Source organism: Babesia microti, chromosome I, assembly GCF_000691945.2.
Source record: "Babesia microti strain RI chromosome I, complete genome".
In the NCBI taxonomy this organism is placed as follows: Eukaryota; Apicomplexa; class Aconoidasida; order Piroplasmida; family Babesiidae; genus Babesia; species Babesia microti.
This window is the reverse complement of record NC_027205.1, coordinates 1,129,750-1,150,386: the sequence shown is the minus strand read 5'-3', so window position 1 is coordinate 1,150,386 and position 20,637 is coordinate 1,129,750. Positions and strand designations below refer to the sequence as shown.

The 20,637-nt window shown below is 36.6% G+C and overlaps 11 protein-coding genes across 11 annotated transcripts; 5 read left to right on the top strand and 6 right to left on the bottom strand.

The window, feature by feature from the left end:
- Positions 1-156: 156 nt before the first annotated feature.
- BMR1_01G03130 (conserved Plasmodium protein, unknown function) lies at positions 157-1,125 on the top strand (the record flags this gene model as incomplete). Its single annotated transcript, XM_012792237.1, has 1 exon — positions 157-1,125. One exon carries the CDS (start codon positions 157-159, stop codon positions 1,123-1,125), a length of 969 nt encoding a protein of 322 aa, XP_012647691.1.
- Positions 1,126-1,166: 41 nt separating this feature from the next.
- On the bottom strand, positions 1,167-2,456 carry BMR1_01G03125 (conserved Plasmodium protein, unknown function; the record flags this gene model as incomplete). The annotated part of the gene is made up of 4 exons (XM_012792236.2): positions 1,167-1,298; positions 1,321-2,159; positions 2,180-2,229; positions 2,251-2,456. 4 exons carry the CDS (start codon positions 2,454-2,456, stop codon positions 1,167-1,169), a joined length of 1,227 nt encoding a protein of 408 aa, XP_012647690.2.
- On the top strand, positions 2,577-4,173 carry BMR1_01G03120 (Organic solute transporter Ostalpha; the record flags this gene model as incomplete). Its single annotated transcript, XM_021482961.1, has 3 exons — positions 2,577-3,317; positions 3,338-3,796; positions 4,078-4,173. 3 exons carry the CDS (start codon positions 2,577-2,579, stop codon positions 4,171-4,173), a joined length of 1,296 nt encoding a protein of 431 aa, XP_021337545.1.
- Positions 4,550-5,609, bottom strand: BMR1_01G03115 (cAMP-dependent protein kinase regulator; the record flags this gene model as incomplete). Its single annotated transcript, XM_021482959.1, has 7 exons — positions 4,550-4,761; positions 4,782-4,838; positions 4,859-5,280; positions 5,302-5,360; positions 5,381-5,449; positions 5,472-5,558; positions 5,580-5,609. The coding sequence occupies 7 exons, from the start codon at positions 5,607-5,609 to the stop codon at positions 4,550-4,552; spliced, it is 936 nt and encodes a 311-aa protein (XP_021337544.1).
- Positions 5,667-8,711, bottom strand: BMR1_01G03110 (hypothetical protein; the record flags this gene model as incomplete). Its single annotated transcript, XM_012792233.1, has 1 exon — positions 5,667-8,711. One exon carries the CDS (start codon positions 8,709-8,711, stop codon positions 5,667-5,669), a length of 3,045 nt encoding a protein of 1,014 aa, XP_012647687.1.
- Positions 8,712-9,029: 318 nt separating this feature from the next.
- BMR1_01G03105 (hypothetical protein) lies at positions 9,030-9,538 on the top strand (the record flags this gene model as incomplete). The annotated part of the gene is made up of 3 exons (XM_021482958.1): positions 9,030-9,149; positions 9,170-9,209; positions 9,231-9,538. 3 exons carry the CDS (start codon positions 9,030-9,032, stop codon positions 9,536-9,538), a joined length of 468 nt encoding a protein of 155 aa, XP_021337543.1.
- Positions 9,959-10,585, bottom strand: BMR1_01G03100 (glideosome-associated protein 45 (GAP45); the record flags this gene model as incomplete). Its single annotated transcript, XM_012792231.1, has 1 exon — positions 9,959-10,585. The coding sequence occupies one exon, from the start codon at positions 10,583-10,585 to the stop codon at positions 9,959-9,961; it is 627 nt and encodes a 208-aa protein (XP_012647685.1).
- Positions 10,586-10,862: 277 nt separating this feature from the next.
- BMR1_01G03086 (hypothetical protein) lies at positions 10,863-12,782 on the bottom strand (the record flags this gene model as incomplete). The annotated part of the gene is given in 7 exon segments (XM_021482957.1): positions 10,863-10,970; positions 10,991-11,202; positions 11,224-11,371; positions 11,393-11,542; positions 11,564-11,806; positions 11,831-12,266; positions 12,286-12,782. The coding sequence occupies 7 exon segments, from the start codon at positions 12,780-12,782 to the stop codon at positions 10,863-10,865; spliced, it is 1,794 nt and encodes a 597-aa protein (XP_021337542.1).
- On the top strand, positions 13,447-15,051 carry BMR1_01G03085 (transcription factor with AP2 domain(s) (AP2-G); the record flags this gene model as incomplete). Its single annotated transcript, XM_012792228.1, has 1 exon — positions 13,447-15,051. One exon carries the CDS (start codon positions 13,447-13,449, stop codon positions 15,049-15,051), a length of 1,605 nt encoding a protein of 534 aa, XP_012647682.1.
- BMR1_01G03080 (DEAD/DEAH box helicase) lies at positions 15,433-18,227 on the bottom strand (the record flags this gene model as incomplete). Its single annotated transcript, XM_021482956.1, is given in 5 exon segments — positions 15,433-16,179; positions 16,264-16,773; positions 17,514-17,662; positions 17,682-17,976; positions 18,027-18,227. 5 exon segments carry the CDS (start codon positions 18,225-18,227, stop codon positions 15,433-15,435), a joined length of 1,902 nt encoding a protein of 633 aa, XP_021337541.1.
- On the top strand, positions 18,404-20,313 carry BMR1_01G03075 (SNW domain-containing protein 1; the record flags this gene model as incomplete). Its single annotated transcript, XM_021482955.1, has 7 exons — positions 18,404-18,517; positions 18,539-18,829; positions 19,323-19,771; positions 19,792-19,864; positions 19,887-20,024; positions 20,047-20,165; positions 20,187-20,313. The coding sequence occupies 7 exons, from the start codon at positions 18,404-18,406 to the stop codon at positions 20,311-20,313; spliced, it is 1,311 nt and encodes a 436-aa protein (XP_021337540.1).

Below are 20,637 nucleotides of genomic sequence, written 5' to 3'. Positions count from 1 at the left end.
ACTAGTGTAAAATTAATTTTATGTATTATCACACGTAGTAAATAATATTACGGTAAATTTTGTGCAATAAACAAATTGCACAATTTGCTATTTATATATAGACGGCAAATCATTATATACATAATAATTTATTTAAATATAACAAAGTGAAGACAGATGAACTGCTTTGAGTATAATCGGGAGCGGGGAAAGTCTCTGTACAAGTTGGCTACGATAGATCCTAAATTCAAATCGTTTACAAATAAAACCAAACAAACAATTAATAGTGATTTAAATAACCAAACCAAATCAATACAAATACCCAGCAATTTCAGTGCTTGCATGGAAGGTACTGCCGTGGTATATGATAAAAAATTTAATCAATGTAATTCTTACTGCAATAAACACATTGGCAACTCATATATTAGTGACAACATAATTGATGACATGCAAATTAACCACACCAAATGCCTAAATTGCGAAAAATTCATATGTAGATATAAATCTACTTTAGAAATACTTAGTAGAACTAGAAAAGAATTATTAAATATTTCAAGCATACTACTGAAAAAGGAGTCCACGATTGCGTTTCTAGAAAATGTAGCGTGTGGCTGTGAGATTGAAATAAACAGCAATATTGGGAAAATCAACCAGTTAGAAATTGATATTGAGTGTCTAAAAAAGGATAATCAGTACAATGTTGATGTCTTGAAATCACAAATTAGGGTATTGGATGACCAAATTGTGGGCAAGGACAGGAATATAATGGAGTTAAAAAAATCTGTATTTGAGTACCAAGCAAAACTTAAAATATTGCAAGCCAAAAATACATCACTCACTAATGAGCTCGAGAACACGTGTTCACAAATGGATGCATTAGTAACATCTACTAGTGATAAATGCATATTGTTAAATGAGATGGAAAAGAATATGAGGGATATTGAGTTGGCCAGACAAAAGGAATTTATGGAGCAAATGAGAGTAAACCGAAATTTGGAATTGGATTTCAAATTCAATCATAACGTTGCAGCTAATTTGTTAAACAAGAAATCCAATGAATTGGATGTACTGAGGGCAAAATTGACAACTTGCCAAGATGGCATTGAGAAAGTTGTAAGTGCTGCTAAGCAAATAAACCCAAACTAACAGTCACACTTCTTATTTGATATAATTAATATACACTGGTGCTAATAGTTTATAACGGGTTCATCATGAATGGTACGCCATTCATCGTGATATTTGTATATATTTCGGGGCTTATACTTTCTAGGCCTATAATCCAAGCCGTGCCATATCCACTTGGCCCTGTAGCCTCTGCCCTAAGTAAAATTGTGAATTTACCTTCATAGGAGGCCCACCGGGAGGATGGCTCTTGGGTTTATTTTTAAGCGGAACATATCTAGTATCTCTGAACATAAATTCAATTTTTGACCTAATATCCAAAACTTCACTACTGTTTCCAATGGCCATTATTAAGTGTTTAATAAAAATAGTGGCAACGGAGTCACTGTAAATATCAATATTATAAGGGTCCCCTTTCATAACATTTTCACAGTTAATCATTGAATTTTGATACTCTATATCCAATTGAAGTGATTTATAAGCGTATTCCAACGCCATTTTATTGCTGCCTTCTCTAAAATATCTGGAAGATATGGCACGATATATTCTGGCTTTGTATTGGGGTTCAGAGTAATTACTGGTGTCAGGCATGGTTATTTTACTCAACCGTTGTGCTATGTTGTCACCATAAAATAAGGAATCCACAAGCAAATCAATTTCATTGTTCAATGATACGGGGTTTCCACTATTTAACAGAGCATTCAATTGATCAAATGTGCGACTGGGAATGTCGGAAAATGCGATTGCCGCAGACGCTGAGACCTGTACCAATTCAATTCGAGTATTAAACAGCACACCGTAATCACGAATTAACCCCACCAATTCTGCCAAAATAACCTCTAAATCACTATTGATATTGTGAATACGCAATTTTAACGTCTCAACATGTTGTGCCAATTTATCATTTTTTTGAATAACATCAGATTCTGTGTACGCATCGGTTGCACATAACACGACTCCATTTTTAAGTTGAAAAATTGCGGGCAGAGTGCTAATTTCGTAGCGACTAACTACTCTTTGATCAACATTCTTTATGTTTGTAAACAGAAGTTTGGTATCTGAATAAGATTTTAAATACTTGTAGTACAGTATCGAGATTTGATTTCAGGTTCACTGAAAATTGCATTGCTATGTGAAATATATGCTTACTTATCAGATACATATATCACAGTATCTCCTTTGTGCGATTGCGTAGCTAAGAATTCTGGCGTTATTATCCTTTTGGTCAACGTTGCAGTGGTAAACGTGGAGAATGTGCATCGCAAATGACACAATTGTGTATTTAACTTACATTTAAAAAAATCAATTCTTGGCAAAACAGACTTTTGTAATACACTAGACCCACAGTTTAACATGTACGGTTGCACCATATAATGAGTTAACTCCAAAGTATCAAAATTCTGCTATCTAATTATGGGTTATAAAACTAATTAATACAGACATGTGAATTACTAATCGATTAAACAATTACCATTATGGATCTGATAGTGGTTGCTATTAATAACAAGATAACTATATCTGTATCGCTCCTAATGTTTCTTTTTGGCCTTTTAATTTCCTTTTTCACAATATACCAACACTTTCTTCACTACAATGTACCACGGTTACAGATTTACATCACTCGCTTACACATTTATGTTCCCGTATATAGTATACTGAATCTACTCATATTTTCAATATCTCTAGCCCGGGGCATTTTGATACCAATAAGGGAGTTATGTGAAGCTATCGCAATTTACTCGTTTATGTGCCTCATGCTGGAGTATTGCGGTGGAGTTAATCAGTGCGGGGAAAGCATATCTAACCATCCAGCCACTCTCAAGCATATATGGCCCGTGAACAATATTCCTCTTTTCAACCTAACTGAAGATATACCTTTAAACGCAGGCTTTGTTAAAATGTGTAAAAAGTCGGTGCTTCAATATGCATTTGTGCGTGTTTTTTTCTCGATATTGGCCATATTGATTACGCTGTTTTGCGGTGACGCAATGGAGATAACTTGGTTTTCGGTTTCTTCCTACATAGTATACAATATTAGCATTTCAATTGCACTATACGGATTGTCTCTGTTATATTTTGCAATAAAGGATCATCCTCAGCTCAAAAATGCCAATCCGATATTCAAGTTCATATCATTCAAGTTACTGATATTTGCCACTTACTGGCAAGGCCTATTTATCGTCATGTTCATCAGAATTCCTGCATATTACCAAATGGTAAATTATGTATTATTTAGAAATTTGGTGCTTTGTTGTTGCTGATGGAGACGCCCATTTTTTGCATAGTTCAAAGAGTGGCATTTAATGTCTCAGAATTTATCCATGAACCAAAACAAATAAAACAAGTGGATTCGGTACTATCAACCAAAAATGTGGTTCAATTCCCTACTTATCAGTGGATAGAGCCACAAAATCATTCCTGGGATATTAAAAATGAACAGTTTGATCTAGATCCAACTTCCACAGATTCGAAACCAAAGTACCACAAATACACCTTGATCATCATGAAAATTATGAACATGTTAAAAATTCCTTGTGCAGATAACATAGAAGACTTTAATTCAATTTTTTCACCGGAACATAGGGCTTTGGTTTTTAACAATGCAATGGCCGCTATGAATCTTAGGGATATGATAGCGGACTCATTCTACAACTTTAGCAAAAACTATCGCGAGCATGTCATCCTTTCACTGCAGGTATGTACTAATAAAAATAATATCATTAATTTTATTATGCATGCTTTAAGTACATAATAACTTTATTATATAATATAACTCTGCATGTACACTTTGATTAATAATAAAATGTTACAAAATTATTATAACTATATGAGCATATATTATGTATCACTGGGCGATAAATCTATATAGATTATTATTTATTACACAATTTAATATCATCAAATATTTAGCACGCATGAATAATCATGCACTGTGATATTTAGATAATAATATATTGCGTGTCTAATTTAATTTAGGAGGAGAATGAATATGTAAATTATACAGAAGAAAATGGTTCTAATGAACAGATGACATTCGCCGAATTCGATCAGGCCCTAAACCACCTTCAATAGTGAAGGCTAGGTCTCCTCAGCCCAAGTATAGCACGGTGTCATATTCCTAAACAATCCACAACACAATAGAACTTTCCAAATTTGTGAGATTGTTGTACTTTTGTAATCCACAAAAGTTTCAGGGTTAATAACCTAGCCTGCTCACAAACATCACATATTATTTATAGTGTTTATGATTGATTTATCATAATTTCGAACCCAACAGACCGTCGTAACTGTTAATGGGTGGTACATATAAATATAGTGTTGTAGGGTATAAATATATCAGTGCTTAGATTAATAGTATGGCTTATAAATAATAGTTTTAAAGTGATTAGTAGTAAATGCAATAGATATGCTAATTACAAATTAACCTTATGTAATTAAAAGCAGTACGTCAATAATTGTTAAGAAAGCTGGGATCAATCCCAGAGTCAATAAGAGCCTGCCTATAATTTTCAATGTTCTGTTTGACGATAGATTCAATTGGCCCGAGGATATTTATGCATCTGACACGATCCAGAACAGCAACCTTACAGTGTTCAATTGCCTTAACAGTGGCGGCACGTTTTGTCCCCCTAACCAGCGCCAATTCTCCAAAATAATCCCCTAGATAACATAAATCTTACCCGACGAATACTTTTTAATCTCAATTCCGTCCTTAAAAGCAGCTGCCTTTCCATCAACTAGATGACATGGCTCATACCCATCATAAACAATCTATCATCATCTTCGCCCTGATTGATTATAGTAGCATCCTTGTCAAACTCTACAATTTGCAGAGAATCCACCAACTTCAACTTCTCATACTCATCAATTCCCTTCAATAACTCAATTTTTGAAATGAATGACCCATACTCTTCACGCTTCTTGATTGCAGAATTCTTCACTAAATGGTTAAAACACTCGCGAGCCAATCCCCAGGCCTTTACGCTGCCAATGGCAGTTACCGTGGCAGCCCTAGGGGCATTGTACATCAAAGCTAATTCGCCAAAAATTTCCCCCTCCTTCATGTCGCAAATAAATTGTTCCTTGCCATCTACGAGCTTAGTGACCTTTACACTCCCCTCTTGGATTAAATATAACTTGTCCCCTAAGTCTCCTTGCCTCATTATAACCGTCCCGGGACTAAATAACTAAGTTTCCTACAGAAATTCATAGCAATTGAACGCATCTACCAGTATCTTCAAGTGTTTATCGTCCACAGACTGTGTCGAATTCAGCTTACTGAAAAGAGGAAACAGCTTTTAATCGCATTAGTAATTTGCGTGTGTTGAACCGGCTCTTTGTGGTAAATCTAAGTAATTAGCGTTTTATACTGGATAAATATAATTCATAGCGGTGTAATCATTGTAAACTTCTGCTGATACTGATGTCCGGTGTCGGCACATCTTCATAAGCATTTCCTAATTCAGGTATCCACACACCTCAGAAGGGTCAAAATCATCAGTACCCATTTTAAAAACCAAAACTAATATACAGTACTTTAGACTAAATATATAAAAAAAATAACACTAGTTGTGGTGTTGGCTGTTAACATATGTGTGATGCGCTACAGATGCTTGGGCTAGAAAGGCAAGAAGTTTTCGCAGATTCTTAGGCAGCTTGACATTTTTTTCATCCAACTCCATTTTAAGATAATACATCCCAAGTGCTACCTCTGCAGTACCCCTCTTCAACTCGTCAAGTGAATCCACTCTGGCCCCCAGTGAAGCATTGTTTAACACCGAGAACGGTAGCTTACTTTCAGGAATGATAGATAATAAATCGCTAGACACTAAATTTCCATTTGGCAATCTAACCACTCTCTTTTGCTGGCAATCGGCATCAGCAATTCCAGTCCCTCGCCTTGCAACCTTTGCAGCCTTCTCAACGTTATCACTTTTGGATGTTGTAGCGCGCTTATCATCAAGCTTTTCAGCTATAAGATGAGCATACTCTTCTAGTATTTGGAATGTGCTGGGGCGGTTTAGCGATTGGAAAGGAACACTAGAGGCACTTTTCTTCCTCAGTGCGATACCCCTATCCTCCATTCTTGCAAACCAAAATCCCCTAAGCTTAGCCAATCTATCTCCGTAGTCGTTAAAATGTTCAACACTAAACAAATTACTGTTGCTTGCCATAATTTCCAACATCTGATTCAAAATTTTCAGGTAGTTATTGCCATAGAAAAGCATGCTCTGGCACCAATTGTTACTACGTAGTAACCCTTTTTTGTGCAAACTATAAATCTCATCCATCAGAGAAGTTGTCACGCCATATATCGATCTGGATATAGAAGTACAAATCCCCGACCCATCAAATCTCTCAGAGATACAATTATCACACTCGGTTTGAAATTTGTTTATACAATCTAGCCCATAGTACCTAACTCGCCTTAGCGGGGGTAATTTAATCTCTGCAGCATTAGTACAGCAATCGCTAACAGAAAGCAAAGATTCCATACATGGCCAAATTGAATAGATACCAGGAACGCCGCTGGAATGCTGGTTATATCTGATATTAAGCTCAAGATTCAATGCATAGAGATATTTAATGTGCGAGTCTATCCCAGTGCACCCACGGTGATAACAAAATGTGGGTCGTGTAAGACTGGGTAGAGTTGTTTGTTTAGCCACAGGTTCAATTTGTACATCCTCCCAAACAAAGTGCAACTGCAGCATTTCTTTGTTTGTTGAGAAAATGGGGAATCGCTTGAAGTTGCGCGTTGCAGTGTTATCCCAGTTTTCCGCATATTCGGGCGTTAAAACCGTTATATACCTTTGGTGGTTAGGCATCAATAGCAACATGTTACTGCAAGGCACCGTAACAATTTGTATACACATGGGCAATAGTGTGCTGTTGAGGTTGAGTTCAATGTGAGGTCTGGTATACTCTTTGGCCTGTGTCATGCTCTGCCGATCTAGTTTCTTCAGGTCATATAGACACAAAATGTCGTTGGTAGTACCACGGTGCATTGATATGTACAGCCATCTAGACTGAGGGTCTCCACCGAAGGCCACGTCCACAAAATCGCCCACAGCGTCATCTCCACTAGGATCCACCATATATATAACATTCATGAGATAGTTTGCATTTGTTTTTGTGTTATTTGCCGAGCTTTGAAGTTTAATAATGGCCAAAAGGTGTTGCGAATAACAGCATATGTAACTACAGTTGTGACTGTGTTTTATTGTGAAGGGGCTATTCGAATTCGAGTGTGGAATGGTAGTAGTCGCTATTGCATTGCGATTTAAATCTGACAAAACAAGTATGAGACCCGTATTGTGTGATAGAATAGTTGCGATTAGGATGTTACAAAAAAATTCCCTTTTGTAAACATCGTAACATTGGTTGGCGCTTTGTGCTGGAAGAATTATCTGCCCATCTTTCATGGTGATTAGGTGTTCTATAAATTCCAAGCCATTAGAATAATCCACCCATGGCTTATCACACTCCATAGTGGAGCCGTTTTCATCATAGTATACATACTTGCAATCAACGATCATGGCACTGGCAACGCAGCTTAAACTGGTAATATTAGCAAGTTCAATTTTTGGAGAAAAAAATTCAATACACTTCAAATGCACACACTTATCACACCTATTATGTGCCTGTTGTGTATGACAAAAAGCTGCTCTAATTGGAAATTGATTTTCATAGTGTATAATCAATTCACAGGTGTAGCCCTCGTGGCTGCACTGGTAAAGAGGGAAATTATTTAACTCGATAAAATTGCCAATTAATCCAGTATGTGTACAATCATCATGGATTAAATCATTTGTGGTGCTCTTAAACCCATTTTTTAAGACAGAAACCAAGTCAATCGTGTCCAGTGACACCGGTCCACCATTTGAGTTATGGGCTTTGATAGGCACCAGTGTCAACTTGAGAAAGTAATTGTGCGATAAGTAATTGTTATGTATTATCCACAGAGTATCATTTATGAAACAGAGTAAGAAAGAGTCTCCGAGTACAAATTTGATGAAGAATGTGTGAAATATTCGTTTAGAAATACCCCGTGCAGTCTTATTTGTGAGGTGGGTAAAATCATCTAAAACAATTTCAGTGACTGGATTCATAAAGAAGGTATCATATATCACAATATAAGCGTTGTAATTTTCATTATAATCTATATTATTTGCCATTTTTAAATTTAGAAATTTTTTTTTGCCATCATTGAGATGTGGTTTAGATTTATTATCTGCTTTAGTGGAATCATCACAAAAACCACTAAAAGCCTCTATTTCGTCGTAAATATCAAATTTATCAAGATCTGTTATGAACTTCAAGTAAGAATTGTAGCTTGTATACAGGGGAACATCATTCTCATAACCTGTGGATTCCCCTATGATTTGCGAGCGTAGCTTCATTTTCATAGCGCTAGACACCGATTTATCGAGGTGGCACAGTGACTTTTTTATCGATCTACTAGATCTAGGAAAATATAGTATTGCAATATATTGCCCATCTGCACTTGTACATACGTAAGCTGGTTTCCTGCCCCTAGAATCTTGTATTTGTCGCTTCATATAGGTACAAGGAGGAGTTCCATTGGAAAGATTACTGAACACATCCATACCTAGCCGACAAATTGACTAAAGTCACCAGCCAAGTTAAATGTTAACTGTTCTAATCCAGACCCACATCATTTCACTCATTACTCTGATAAACTGCAATAATCACAACCGCCAGTATCATTCACCAGTAAATGCTGATAGACATTACCAACATATAAATGTGACATTACCCAGATAACTGGCACGATTGACACTAATTCTATTCCATACTCGCATTTATAATGCGTGCTCCTTCATGCATATCTCTCCCAAGCATAGATGATAGACATACATAGTATTTAGTCAACCACTTAACGTTACACATACTTACTGTTATAGATGAATTTGGTATTAGAGAAGGCAGATAATATTTTGAATTCAGACTTCCTTATTGAGTGTATACGTAAGGTACAACTGCCCCTGCAGCTACTATACTACGCTACAGATTTGGTGTCATGTGTAAGAAAGGACTAACTCAGACAAGTATGTATACAGATATTGAAAAGCAAGATTATCGCAGTAAGATTGCTCGTAACTCAGATAAAATTCCAGAAGCACACGTCATTAAGGACTTTCTGGACACTCTGGAAGAGAAAGGTTATAAACTAACCACCGATTCCATGATTTACGGGGGTTATTACGAGGAAATAACCAGATACGAACAAAACATGGCGAATATTGTACCACAAAATTTGTTAAGTGGATGTGATTGGACCACAAAAGCATGGACACCCGATACGGCCTATGCATCTTCGTCCCACGATTGTACATATTTTGAAACTGACGTGGATAACGAAGATTTCAACCACTTTATAAGCGTGCTACAAAATATAACCATTAATACATAGTTGAGCTATGCTCGACACTCGCACTGATACTAATATTGGGCTATGGATGATTGTTATACTTGACCATGGGCCGCCAACTATACGGTTCACTTATTATACGATTGACATGCGAAAATATTTCTATGCACCATCAGTAAAAATCAAGACTTGACAATAATTATTACATCATCCACTAACAAATTTAATACAATTACCTTAATTGTTTCTAATCTATGTTACTTTTTACAATTATTTTTATGCCTTCCCATTTTAATTTTCAATATACATTTATTTCGTACCATGCGTTGTTTCCTAAAATATACAGTTACGGTGACAACATTCCGTGCAAAATCCATGCAACCATTGTGTTTATTAATATACAAATGCTATATTAAATGCGTTGAAAAACAGCTGTGTATCAGTTAAATGTGCTTTTTTTGTTTATGAGAGAAGAGGGGCATCTGAGAGGTCGAATGTGCTGCAAATCGGACATTCGCTAGTGATATGGCCGGGCCCCAAACTACACCCATACTTTTGCGCTATTAACGATGCTGTCTTGTCGACGTTGCCCATATTCAACAACGTCTCTACCTCCTCAGTTTTTTGTACTGATCTATCGGTTTTTTCACTATCAACCAAGCGGGCACTGCCCGTGGTGGCACTGTTCTCTGCCCTCTTGGCCTCAATGCTTCTGGCACTGGAAACGGATCTGCTTGGATCAACTTTGTCGAGTTTAATTAGGTTAGTACCCTCCATACGCCCCTGCTCCTCCTTCATCCTTTCAAATTCCCTTTTAGCTGATTGTTGTTTCTCAAGTATTATCTCTTTTGATGACCTACTTGAGGACACCATATCTCGTACGGAAGATTTTTCACTTCTTTGAGTTTCAAGTTCGGACTCCTCCTCTTTAGCCACCCTTTGTGACTCAGTCCTCATTTTCTCCTGTTTCTCTCTGATTGTATTGACTTCCTCAGCAAATTTAGCCTCGTCTGCCAACCTGGCTGATAAATCCTCGGCTTCATCGCGTTCCCTCTGTAACTTACTTTCCTTGCTACATTTTCCACCCATTATGACGAATCTTACTGCGTTTTCACTAGAATTTGTGTTAATTTAACTAAATTTAATAGTTTATTTGTCAGTATATATATGTGTGTTGTGTGGTGTATACATGCAGTCATACGTACCACTTGCATTAACTCGAACATCTGCATTTACGTTCACTTCCTGTATCAATCTTAATTCTATCTAATCGCATATAAAATTAACAGTTTAACCGTCAATGCCGCATGTATTTTGCGATTTTACATTTGAATTTAAGTATTATCGTATGCGTGCCACGCTGCACTCACTGCATTATTTTTGAATAGTTAAGGGAGTACAGTGGTCCTACAGTCCCTGTAACTTTTATTCTGAATGGCTGGCCCTGTTCTATTTTCCTTAGCAGCCTTAATTTCTGAATCACAAATCTCATACTTCAATGGGATCTCCCCTGATATTTTTTGTATCCAAAACGCCAAGTTTCATCGCTTCAATGCCTGTTTTTAGACATTGTAGTTTGAATAACGCCCATTCATAGCTGTCGTGGCAAACAATTGTCGTTGCACTAACCATCTCACCTTTGCTAAACACTACCTCTTTTGATTTTTTAGTGTTAAATTGATTATTTTGTTTTAGTTGATTTCTCCCTGCGTTTGACTAAAGATTACTTTTCTTAACAGCGTTTGTGTCGAAATCCAGGTTTGCCGGCTCTAGAGATATCAAATTGTTACTAGATTTCATCAACACTTGATTATTTACAACACTAGCGCACTTAATTTTGTTGTCATAATTTGGAGGTATAGAAGTTATCCTTACCTAAATGAAACGAAATTTTACGTGAAAGTGGTTTTCTGGCACAAAAAAAGAATCTAATCTTTCCTCAAAAGTGTTAGGGAAAGTGGCTATATCTACATAACCAATTGCGAAAGCGCTTGCGTCATTGGTTGGTATTTCGACATACAATCCACATGGTTCAACTTTGACAATCTAATTTAAACAATTACTAACCCTTCCTTTGATCATTTGCCTATATTTTTTGGCCATTTGCAGGAATAGTTCGATACTATCTTTACTATTGCTAGTGAATTTTGATAACATGCCATTTTTAATACTAACTAGACACCTATCAGCAATTTCTAACGGTAAAGATTCGTTAAAATAACTGTGTTTTCTTCTATAGTTTATGTACGAATCAAGGAGATATAACGCAAGATTAGGTATGGGTTTTTTTTTGTATGATTCTTGAAATTTCTGTATAAAAGTTATGATAGATACCTCCCAAAGCACTGAAGATTTAATGTTGTAATTCACTAGCATTTGTAGTAAGTATTCGCTGTTTTCAACAATACTACAATTGTTATCCTGTGTTGCGATTAACTTGTTAATTTGACTGTCATGATCCATCATATTGATTTGAAGTTCCCTTAGCAGGGAAATTGATTCTAGCGCAAGGCATTTTATTGTATCATTGATACCGTCAGCTGATATATTTGCTACATCTTGAATGTAATTAGTGAAGTTATATATGTTAAATTTGCCACGGGATTTACTATTTACGTGAGATAATTTAGCAATAATGTACATTAGCAAGTACTTGTCACCAATATTATCAAAACTTTCACTAGTCAATTGGGCGATATATTTAGTTAGTGTCATAATGACGCTGTCACTATTAGCATTTGTACACATAAAAATAGACAACAACAAGTGCCTAAGTCAGAGCTTAATACCTCTTATCATTAATTTTACCAAAATTATTTAACCAATGATCAAATGCACTAGATACACTAGCATTAACATCGTATATTCCATGTAAACTGGATAGTTTGTAGATTATTTCCCCCACCAATAGATGCTTCAGCATTTGATCATCATTCTCATGTGTGTAATCCTCGAAAATTTGCTGAGGCAATTCCAAAAATTGCCATTGTGATATATCAACAGTATTTAACAATGTAAAACACCTGTTAACTATCGATTTTAATGCCAAATATAATGGTATCTTATTGTGATAAATTGAGTTGAAACAATTAATACAAGTTTCCAAGTCTAAATCATTGATTCTGTATTGCAAGTGAAAGCTTGCACCTTTAAGATACCGTTCCCTCCCCGAAACGGAGAGATTAGACCAAACACCAGTGACAACAGCCTGCCTAAAAGTTGTATAAAATGTTAGACTGTCGTTCAGGGGGTTCAGCAGGAATCTCCAGGGCACAACGGAGGGCATGAGATGTAGCTGCCTTAAGCAGATTGGGCTAATATTGCGTGAAGGGTTGTGAATGGATATCAAAAAATCTATTTTTTTAAAAATTAGTAATAAACCTAAAGAGCTAACTAATAGATAATAACCCTATTTTGCATTAATGCGTGACCCCTTGTACCTAATTGGGATTAAATTTATGTATAAATGTAGGGGGTAGTTTGTCGTACAAATTCGTACACCTTTAGATGATCCGAGAAGAACCATATTATGTATTACATTATGAATAAAATTACTTAACCGCCCAAATGACTTTTAAAACTATATTCCCACGGAACAATTAACATAATTCACCAGCTCGATATTTAACCGAAACATACGAACAGTTTGTCTCTCACTTGAGACAAAAAGTACCAGTTACCACATCACTAACACTACGAATAACAATTAACTGTCAAATACATAAGTAAAATACAAGTTATTGGTGTATACATACGACATAATACTTCATACAATTTACATATGGGATAAAGATACCAATACCCCGATTCTATTCAGACATATAGAGATTAATATTTGAAAAAATAACTATAGCATAATTCTGTAATATATAATTTACCTATCACAACAGTCGACTATACAAGACAAACCGAAATACATATCGACCCCATTTTGAATATAATCCGGGCAAATGAAGATGAATAGTACTCACTACTTGGATCACCAGCATCAATTTCAGTGGATGGATGATCCACGTAAACAGGGTAACGGCACTATTGATTCCAATGTGTCCTATGCAAACATCGACGCTAAGCAGCAATTAAATTATGGTGATGTACCGTCTGACAACATATGTAAAAGCGACAATGAACCCATAGATACGTCTATAAACTTAACTTACGTGAATGAAATTCCGGATAGCAACACTACGAACTTTATTTCATCCAACAAAACTGCTGAAACTGCCGACACTAATGCCACAACTCACACTAACGAAACCTACATTGTTGACCCAATAGAAGCTCAGCAGTTTGATTCAAATTATTATACCATCAAAACAAATTATGATGAGACGCAACCTCCAGTAAATTCCAATAATTATGCTTATTCCAACGATGGTTACAACTTGTTTGCTGGCAACATGCCATCTAGTGACTGCTACTACTACCAGACTCAGCCCATGGGTAATTCAGCTGGAGGCATAGGATATTATAACGACATCTACCAAACAATATCGCCCGCTTTTGTCGGTTTGCCTATGTCACTGCCAGCCTCTCCTTATATGGCCTGCTCTCGCTCCCCTGCACAGTCTGTCATGGGCGATTATGACACTGATAACTTCATGATTAACACTTTATCACAAATGTCAACCCCCAGCAGTCCTTGCTACCGACCAGTGTACAATGGTTATGGCAAATTTCTCGTGGATTCCGCGCCACAATTCACCCTCACCCAATCCGCATTGTCCCCTAATATGAACTACACTATGGATATGGGTATGAATATGAATACAAATTGCGGGTATGAAGAATTAGACGATTCATTCTATGCAATAGTGGATGAAATCGTCGAGAATACCAAATACCTACCCCCCAAAAATTCCGAAGTAAAATGCTCCCTTGACGCCAATCATCCCATACATTGCGTATGGAAAGACATGAACCGAGGACATTTTTCCTGGAGATGCCGTTGGTGGGAGAATGGGAAAAGACTATCAAAAAATTTCAACATAAAGCGTTTTGGAGATATGGAGGCCATGAAAATGGCCATCACTATGAAACTCAAGAATAGTACACCATCCGAGAGGCTACAGCTCCTTAAAGAGCAACGCGAAGTGGTGCGAGTAAATATGGAAAAGAGACACAGCAATCCTCCAATAGATTTACTAACTACAGTTTCTGGTCAATTTCCCACACCAGTATCGACAATACAACCCCCTTCCCCTAATATATCAGACTACTCCTGCGATAATGACGAATATTCCGTAAAAATACAGGACGAAAACTTCAAACGCCTAAGCTGGGCTTACACAATGCTTGACAGACATGCCAATGGGAAGGATTCTAACCTTAGATGCAAGATATGCAGAAAAACTATTAAATCATCCAGGGGGAGTAACATTGAGCAAAGTTTTTTCTTACACTTGTTCAGGATGCACAAAAATCCTTGGAAACAGTATGTGGACGTTCGGGGTCTGGATTCGGCGTCTAAGAATATGCTAAATAACTTATACTCCTTCCATGGTATTAACGATCGCACCCCCTGGAAAGTTAACTCATCACTATGCCGCCCCTGATATGCGCATGGTTGATTATCGTATGTAACTGGTATGATTTTCGTAAAAGTTTGATATTTAATTTATTTTAAAGACGATATAATGCATATGTTATTATAAATAATAATACAGATAAATTGCTCGAGGGCATTAATTTTTTGTAAACTGCCCATATGCAATATTGCTTTGGCAATATTGGCATATTTTGTATATGGCACTTTAACGCACTATTAGCCCTATCCGAACTTTATAGTTATTACACAATTATTTGTATTGTTATTAGTTAGTATTACGTAACAAGAATATCTTATACAATGGATCTAATTTTCGGGCGATGGGTTTCCCATATCAGCTATGCTACCTTGACACTGTATGTAAGGCTGCATTTGTGTATTATGTGTGTTAGATGCTGAGAGCGATTTTTTCTAGCTCGTTAACTTCAATGTCGGTCCCTTGACAACGATTATTTTCCCCACCATGACTATCACCATCACTATCACCATGACTATCACTATCACTAAAAGTTTTATGCCTGAGTTCAGCACCTAGGTAGCCAAATGTGCCTCTAACCTTCCCAATGCCACGTTTGTTAAGCCTTAACTTCTTTCTGTCAGATACGCTAATTATTGGATTATTCAATGTCTCCTTTACCGGATCGCAATTTACACGTTTCACTGTCAGTATTTCTTCATCTGATCCAGAAGCGTATTCTAGAATAGAACCAAAAGTATCACTTTTATTGGTAATTTCTACATCTTTAATATCAATGTTCATATCATATTCTACATGTTTACTGTCCACTTTCGCCTTAATCTTATCCTTCAATTTTGCAAGTTTTGATGGCTTAGACACGGGCCTACCAGATGCGATAGTTATTACAGGGGGGATTGCCAGACCAAAGGACATAGCTAAATCGCCAATTTCTTGCTTATCTCGTTCCATTATATCCCCATCGGCCAACAATCTAAGTCGCCTCGCTTCTGACACTAATAAACTGCGATAGTGGGCAATGCATGCTCTTTGCGCCATCATTTTAATCTCTGGGTTTCTTGTAAGAATTTCCTTGAGTTTTTGCTGAAAATTGAATCGTTTCTTACTTACATTCCCTGCAGATGCTGTTATTCCATGAGTCCCATCCTTTATTATCATCTACGTGATCTGTTGACATTACATATCAATTACACTCAAACTGAATGTAATTGAACTCATACATTATTAAAAAAAGACACTCACCCCCCTAGTCCTAATTGACTCTACAATTGGAGCTTCCTCCCTTGTGAGAAATATGATTGTCCTCCCCTTCTCAGTAAATCTAGCGGTCCTGCCTATCCTATGAATATATGTTTCTATACTATCAGGCAGATCAACTTGTACTACACAGTGGATTTGGGGAAAGTCAATCCCCCTGGCAGTGACGTCAGTAGTTAAGAAGCATCCACTTTTCATATTATTGGAAAAGTTACAGAAATTTTTACTCCTCTTAAGTTGACTTTGTTTGCCATGTAACTCAATAAATGAAATAGCTGGTATTGTACGCTTCAACAGTTGATAAACTAGGCGAACTTGCTTGCATGTGGCAAAAAATACTAAGATACGTCTCTTTTGATTAAAGCAGAGAAAGTTGAACAAACTGTACAACTTTTCGCCAGTTGGAACGATCCAATATTCCTGGTGTAATTTCTTGGACAAATTTGTATACCCATCAAAATCGTTCCCTAGGCTAACCATTTCATAGGGAGCACTCTGCATAATCTTGAAAGTTAACATTAATGATTCATACATAAATGCACGTAACATTTATTTACATAAATATGTGCATAAATAGTTATGATTTGTATGCCAGATGTAACATATAGTGTAATATCATAAGATTTAGTTTATTTAATATCATTTTAAGATAAATCCGTCTTATCAGTCAATATTATCCATATAATGTAGCCCTTATTGAAATCCCCATCGATCATCAATACTAGAAATATATATAGCTGTAAAGTTAATTGGAATTTTTTATCATAACACTAAATTTGTATAAATTTTAACTGTTTCACTCTTGTATTTTATTCATTTTCTAGAAAAATGTTGCGAGGAAAATATTTTACAGCAACTTGTTACGCAGTATAGAAAACATTATAATATTATCTTGAAAGAATAAATATAATAGGCAACATAATATAATAGCAGGTATCAAAGGATAAAATAATTAAATGTGCATTTACTCTTCAAATTATAATGTAGTATTTTAAATAGAAGATAGGGAAAATATTGGTATTGGGGTCCAGTCTGAAAATTCTCATTAAATATTATCATGTAGGAGTTTCATGCATAATTATCACTTGGTACGCATTGATATGCATTTCAATTATGTAGGGTTATAAAATATATAAGGGCCACGTTCAATTAAATCTTTAGTATTATACACAGTGCTGATATATATAAGACGTTCATATTCAATACAATTTAAAAGATAAAAATATCCAACATACCCTCAAAACCAATCTACACAAATCGCTCAACGCATTCTTAACCGTTGCGGAAAATAGTAGTACTTGTAAGTCGCTGGGTAGCTGATTTACAATCTCAAAAATCACTTGCTTGAATCCCATATCTACCAATCTATCTGCCTCATCCAAGACTGAATTACCGGCAATTACCTAGCAAACTAACATTGTTCAAATCAACTAACGCCTGCGATTCAAGTAACGCCAAAATCCTCCCCGGAGTTCCAACCAAAATAGCATGTTTTGATGCGGTTGCCTTATCCCTTTTGTCCCCTACGCCCCCAATACAACAGCCTACGGATAAACCGAAAGGCTCTGCCAGTTTCTCCATCTGTTTGGCGCTTTGCATTGCCAACTCCCGTGTGGGAGATAGGCATATACAACCCAGCATGCTTATATCAGTGGGCAAGGGACCTCCGAATCCTTCATTTCCCAACCTTTCAATCACCTAAATTACACAGAGTTTAATAGTAATTTTAAGCATAGAATTCAACTTACTGGTAGAAGGAAGGCTAGAGTTTTACCAGACCCAGTGGGAGACTCAGCTAGTACATTTTTCCTTTCCAATGCAAGCGGCAATACTGCATTTTGAATCGAAGTTAGATACTCAAACCCCAATTTATTCAATGTTTTCACAATTTTATTGGATAGTGGTAGATCTGAGAACCGGTGGGTTGTCAATAAGGGTATATCAGCCATACTAATACGCCGACATACATGGCATATGAAGTGACTTGTGGTGCTGTCACTGTCAGTATGGCCAAATACTTAAGGTAACTGTAGTATAATTTAGGCGGTTATTTGCGGATCCGTTGGATCGTTCGCTGTTTAAAAGCAGTGAAATCGCAGAATCTAGCCCCAAAGTCCCTCCTTACATGAAACGTAAGGGATTTGTTCCCAGGACAAATGACGATTTTTGCGGAGGGGGTGCATATCCTGAGATCCATTTGCTGCAGTATCCTATGGGCCTTGGCTCACCAGATGCACAGGTATAACAGCCATCAATATAGGCGAGTGGAACTTCAATTGCGTTGCAATATGGTGGAGATGGCAAAGTGGCCTACGATGCCATTTTCCAACAAGATGTACTTAACGAAGATGGAACGGTTAAGAAGATTGTTTATTCCAAGCCACAGGATATGGCTGCCAAAAATTTTACCCCCGATCAACTTACAAGGCCCAGTGAAGAACAGGCAAATGAGATTATCAACAAGACCAGGGATGCAATAAATGTGGCTCTAGGAAAGGGGAAGTGTGAGAAGAAGGGTCCTGAATTTTTTAGATACACTCCAAGGCCAGATGTAAGGATACAACCATATTATATTTCCATTTATGCTACATATACGATTATATATACATATACGTGATGTTTTATATCACATATTTTTTAAACCCATAATATACCATCTATCTATTAATTTGTTTATCCCATCAGTAATGAATAATCACTGATGAGATAGTTAAATACATTGGCACCGCCTGTATACACTACTTTATTTCATAAAAAATGAACTCTAGAGATTCCAACATCCTTTTTTGATATTGTTAAATCGCAAAATATATTTAAAAAATATAATCCACCTATATTGATTAAATATAGTGTTCTACATTGTACCTATTTTTAAATAACCTTTGTTATATATATTTATTTATTCTTATCTATGAAATTGTTAATATCACAAATTACTAAATCCTCATCCTGCTCCCACTATCATTATGTTGTCCGTGTATTGTCGATATATTAATTTAAATAGATCTTACTTGTGTAATTACTATTGCCATTATCTAAATTAGGCTGCTGGGAGAAATGAAAATATTTCACAGCGTATCATTAGGATGGCTGAGCGACCGGTGGACCCAATGGAACCGGCAAAGCACCAACATAAAAAGATTCCTCAGCCACCAGGGTCGCCACCTCCACCAGTTATGCATTCTCCACCAAGAAAACTAACTGCCAAGGATCAAGAAGATTGGAAAATCCCCCCTTGCGTTAGTAACTGGAAGAATAAAAAGGGGTACACTATACCCCTTGATAAGCGCATTCAAGCAGATGGCAGAAGATTACAAGAGGTGTATATAAATGACAAATTCGCCGCACTCAGTGAATCTTTGTCAATTGCTGAAAGATCAGCAAGGGAGGAAGTTAGGTTGAGAAATGATGAGTTGAGACAGAAGAAGATACAGCAGGATGAAGCCAAAGAAGAACAATTGCGACAATTGGCGGCAAAGGCCAGACAGGAAAGGTATATCATTATTGAAATAGAATTGCATCTGGCTATAAAGGTACTTGGGAGGAAGACCAAAAGAGGGAATTGGAGAGGGAAATGCGCATGGAAGTAAGTTATATGTTAATTCTAGAAAGCTGGGAGGAAGATTGGAAGAAAACGCGATCGAGATATATCAGAAATTGTGGCTCTTGGCCAAGCCCATCCCACTGCCTCAACTACATCAATGTATGACTCCAGACTGTTTAACACTACACAAGGCATAGATTCGGTGGGTAAATTACTAATCCTAGGGTTTCAAAGAAGGAATTGATGACAGCTACAACATTTATGACAAACCATTATTCACCGACCGTTCAGCCGCCGCCACCATTTACACTCATTCCAAAGACCGCTACAATCAAAACATAGGGTTTGTGGTTCATTAATGTAGTGAAGATGTCCCATCATTTGCGGGGGCCAGTAGGGATGGACCTAGGACAACCCCAGTTGAATTTATTAAGGACACAGCGGATCCATTTGGTCTGGGCAATCTGCTAGAGGAGGCCAAGAAGAAGTAGTTACTTGTTCTAGTAACAAATACTACTATTAGATCGTCTAACATTTACTTCAGTGTGTATATATACGACAGCAATGATATTAATAATTATATAAACCACGATTTATGTAAAAATTAATCCACTATTAAATCAATTAATTGGACAATCGGTTACCCATTATTTTAGTAAGAATATATTACATGAAGTAAAACAATATAAACCAATAACTAGAATGAACAATGCATTGTTATTGTATATGTCGAAGTCGTTCGCACAAACCCATATGCAAATGATGTGAATAATGGTTAATTTATCTATCGTTTAGTATTTGTAATGAATATATAT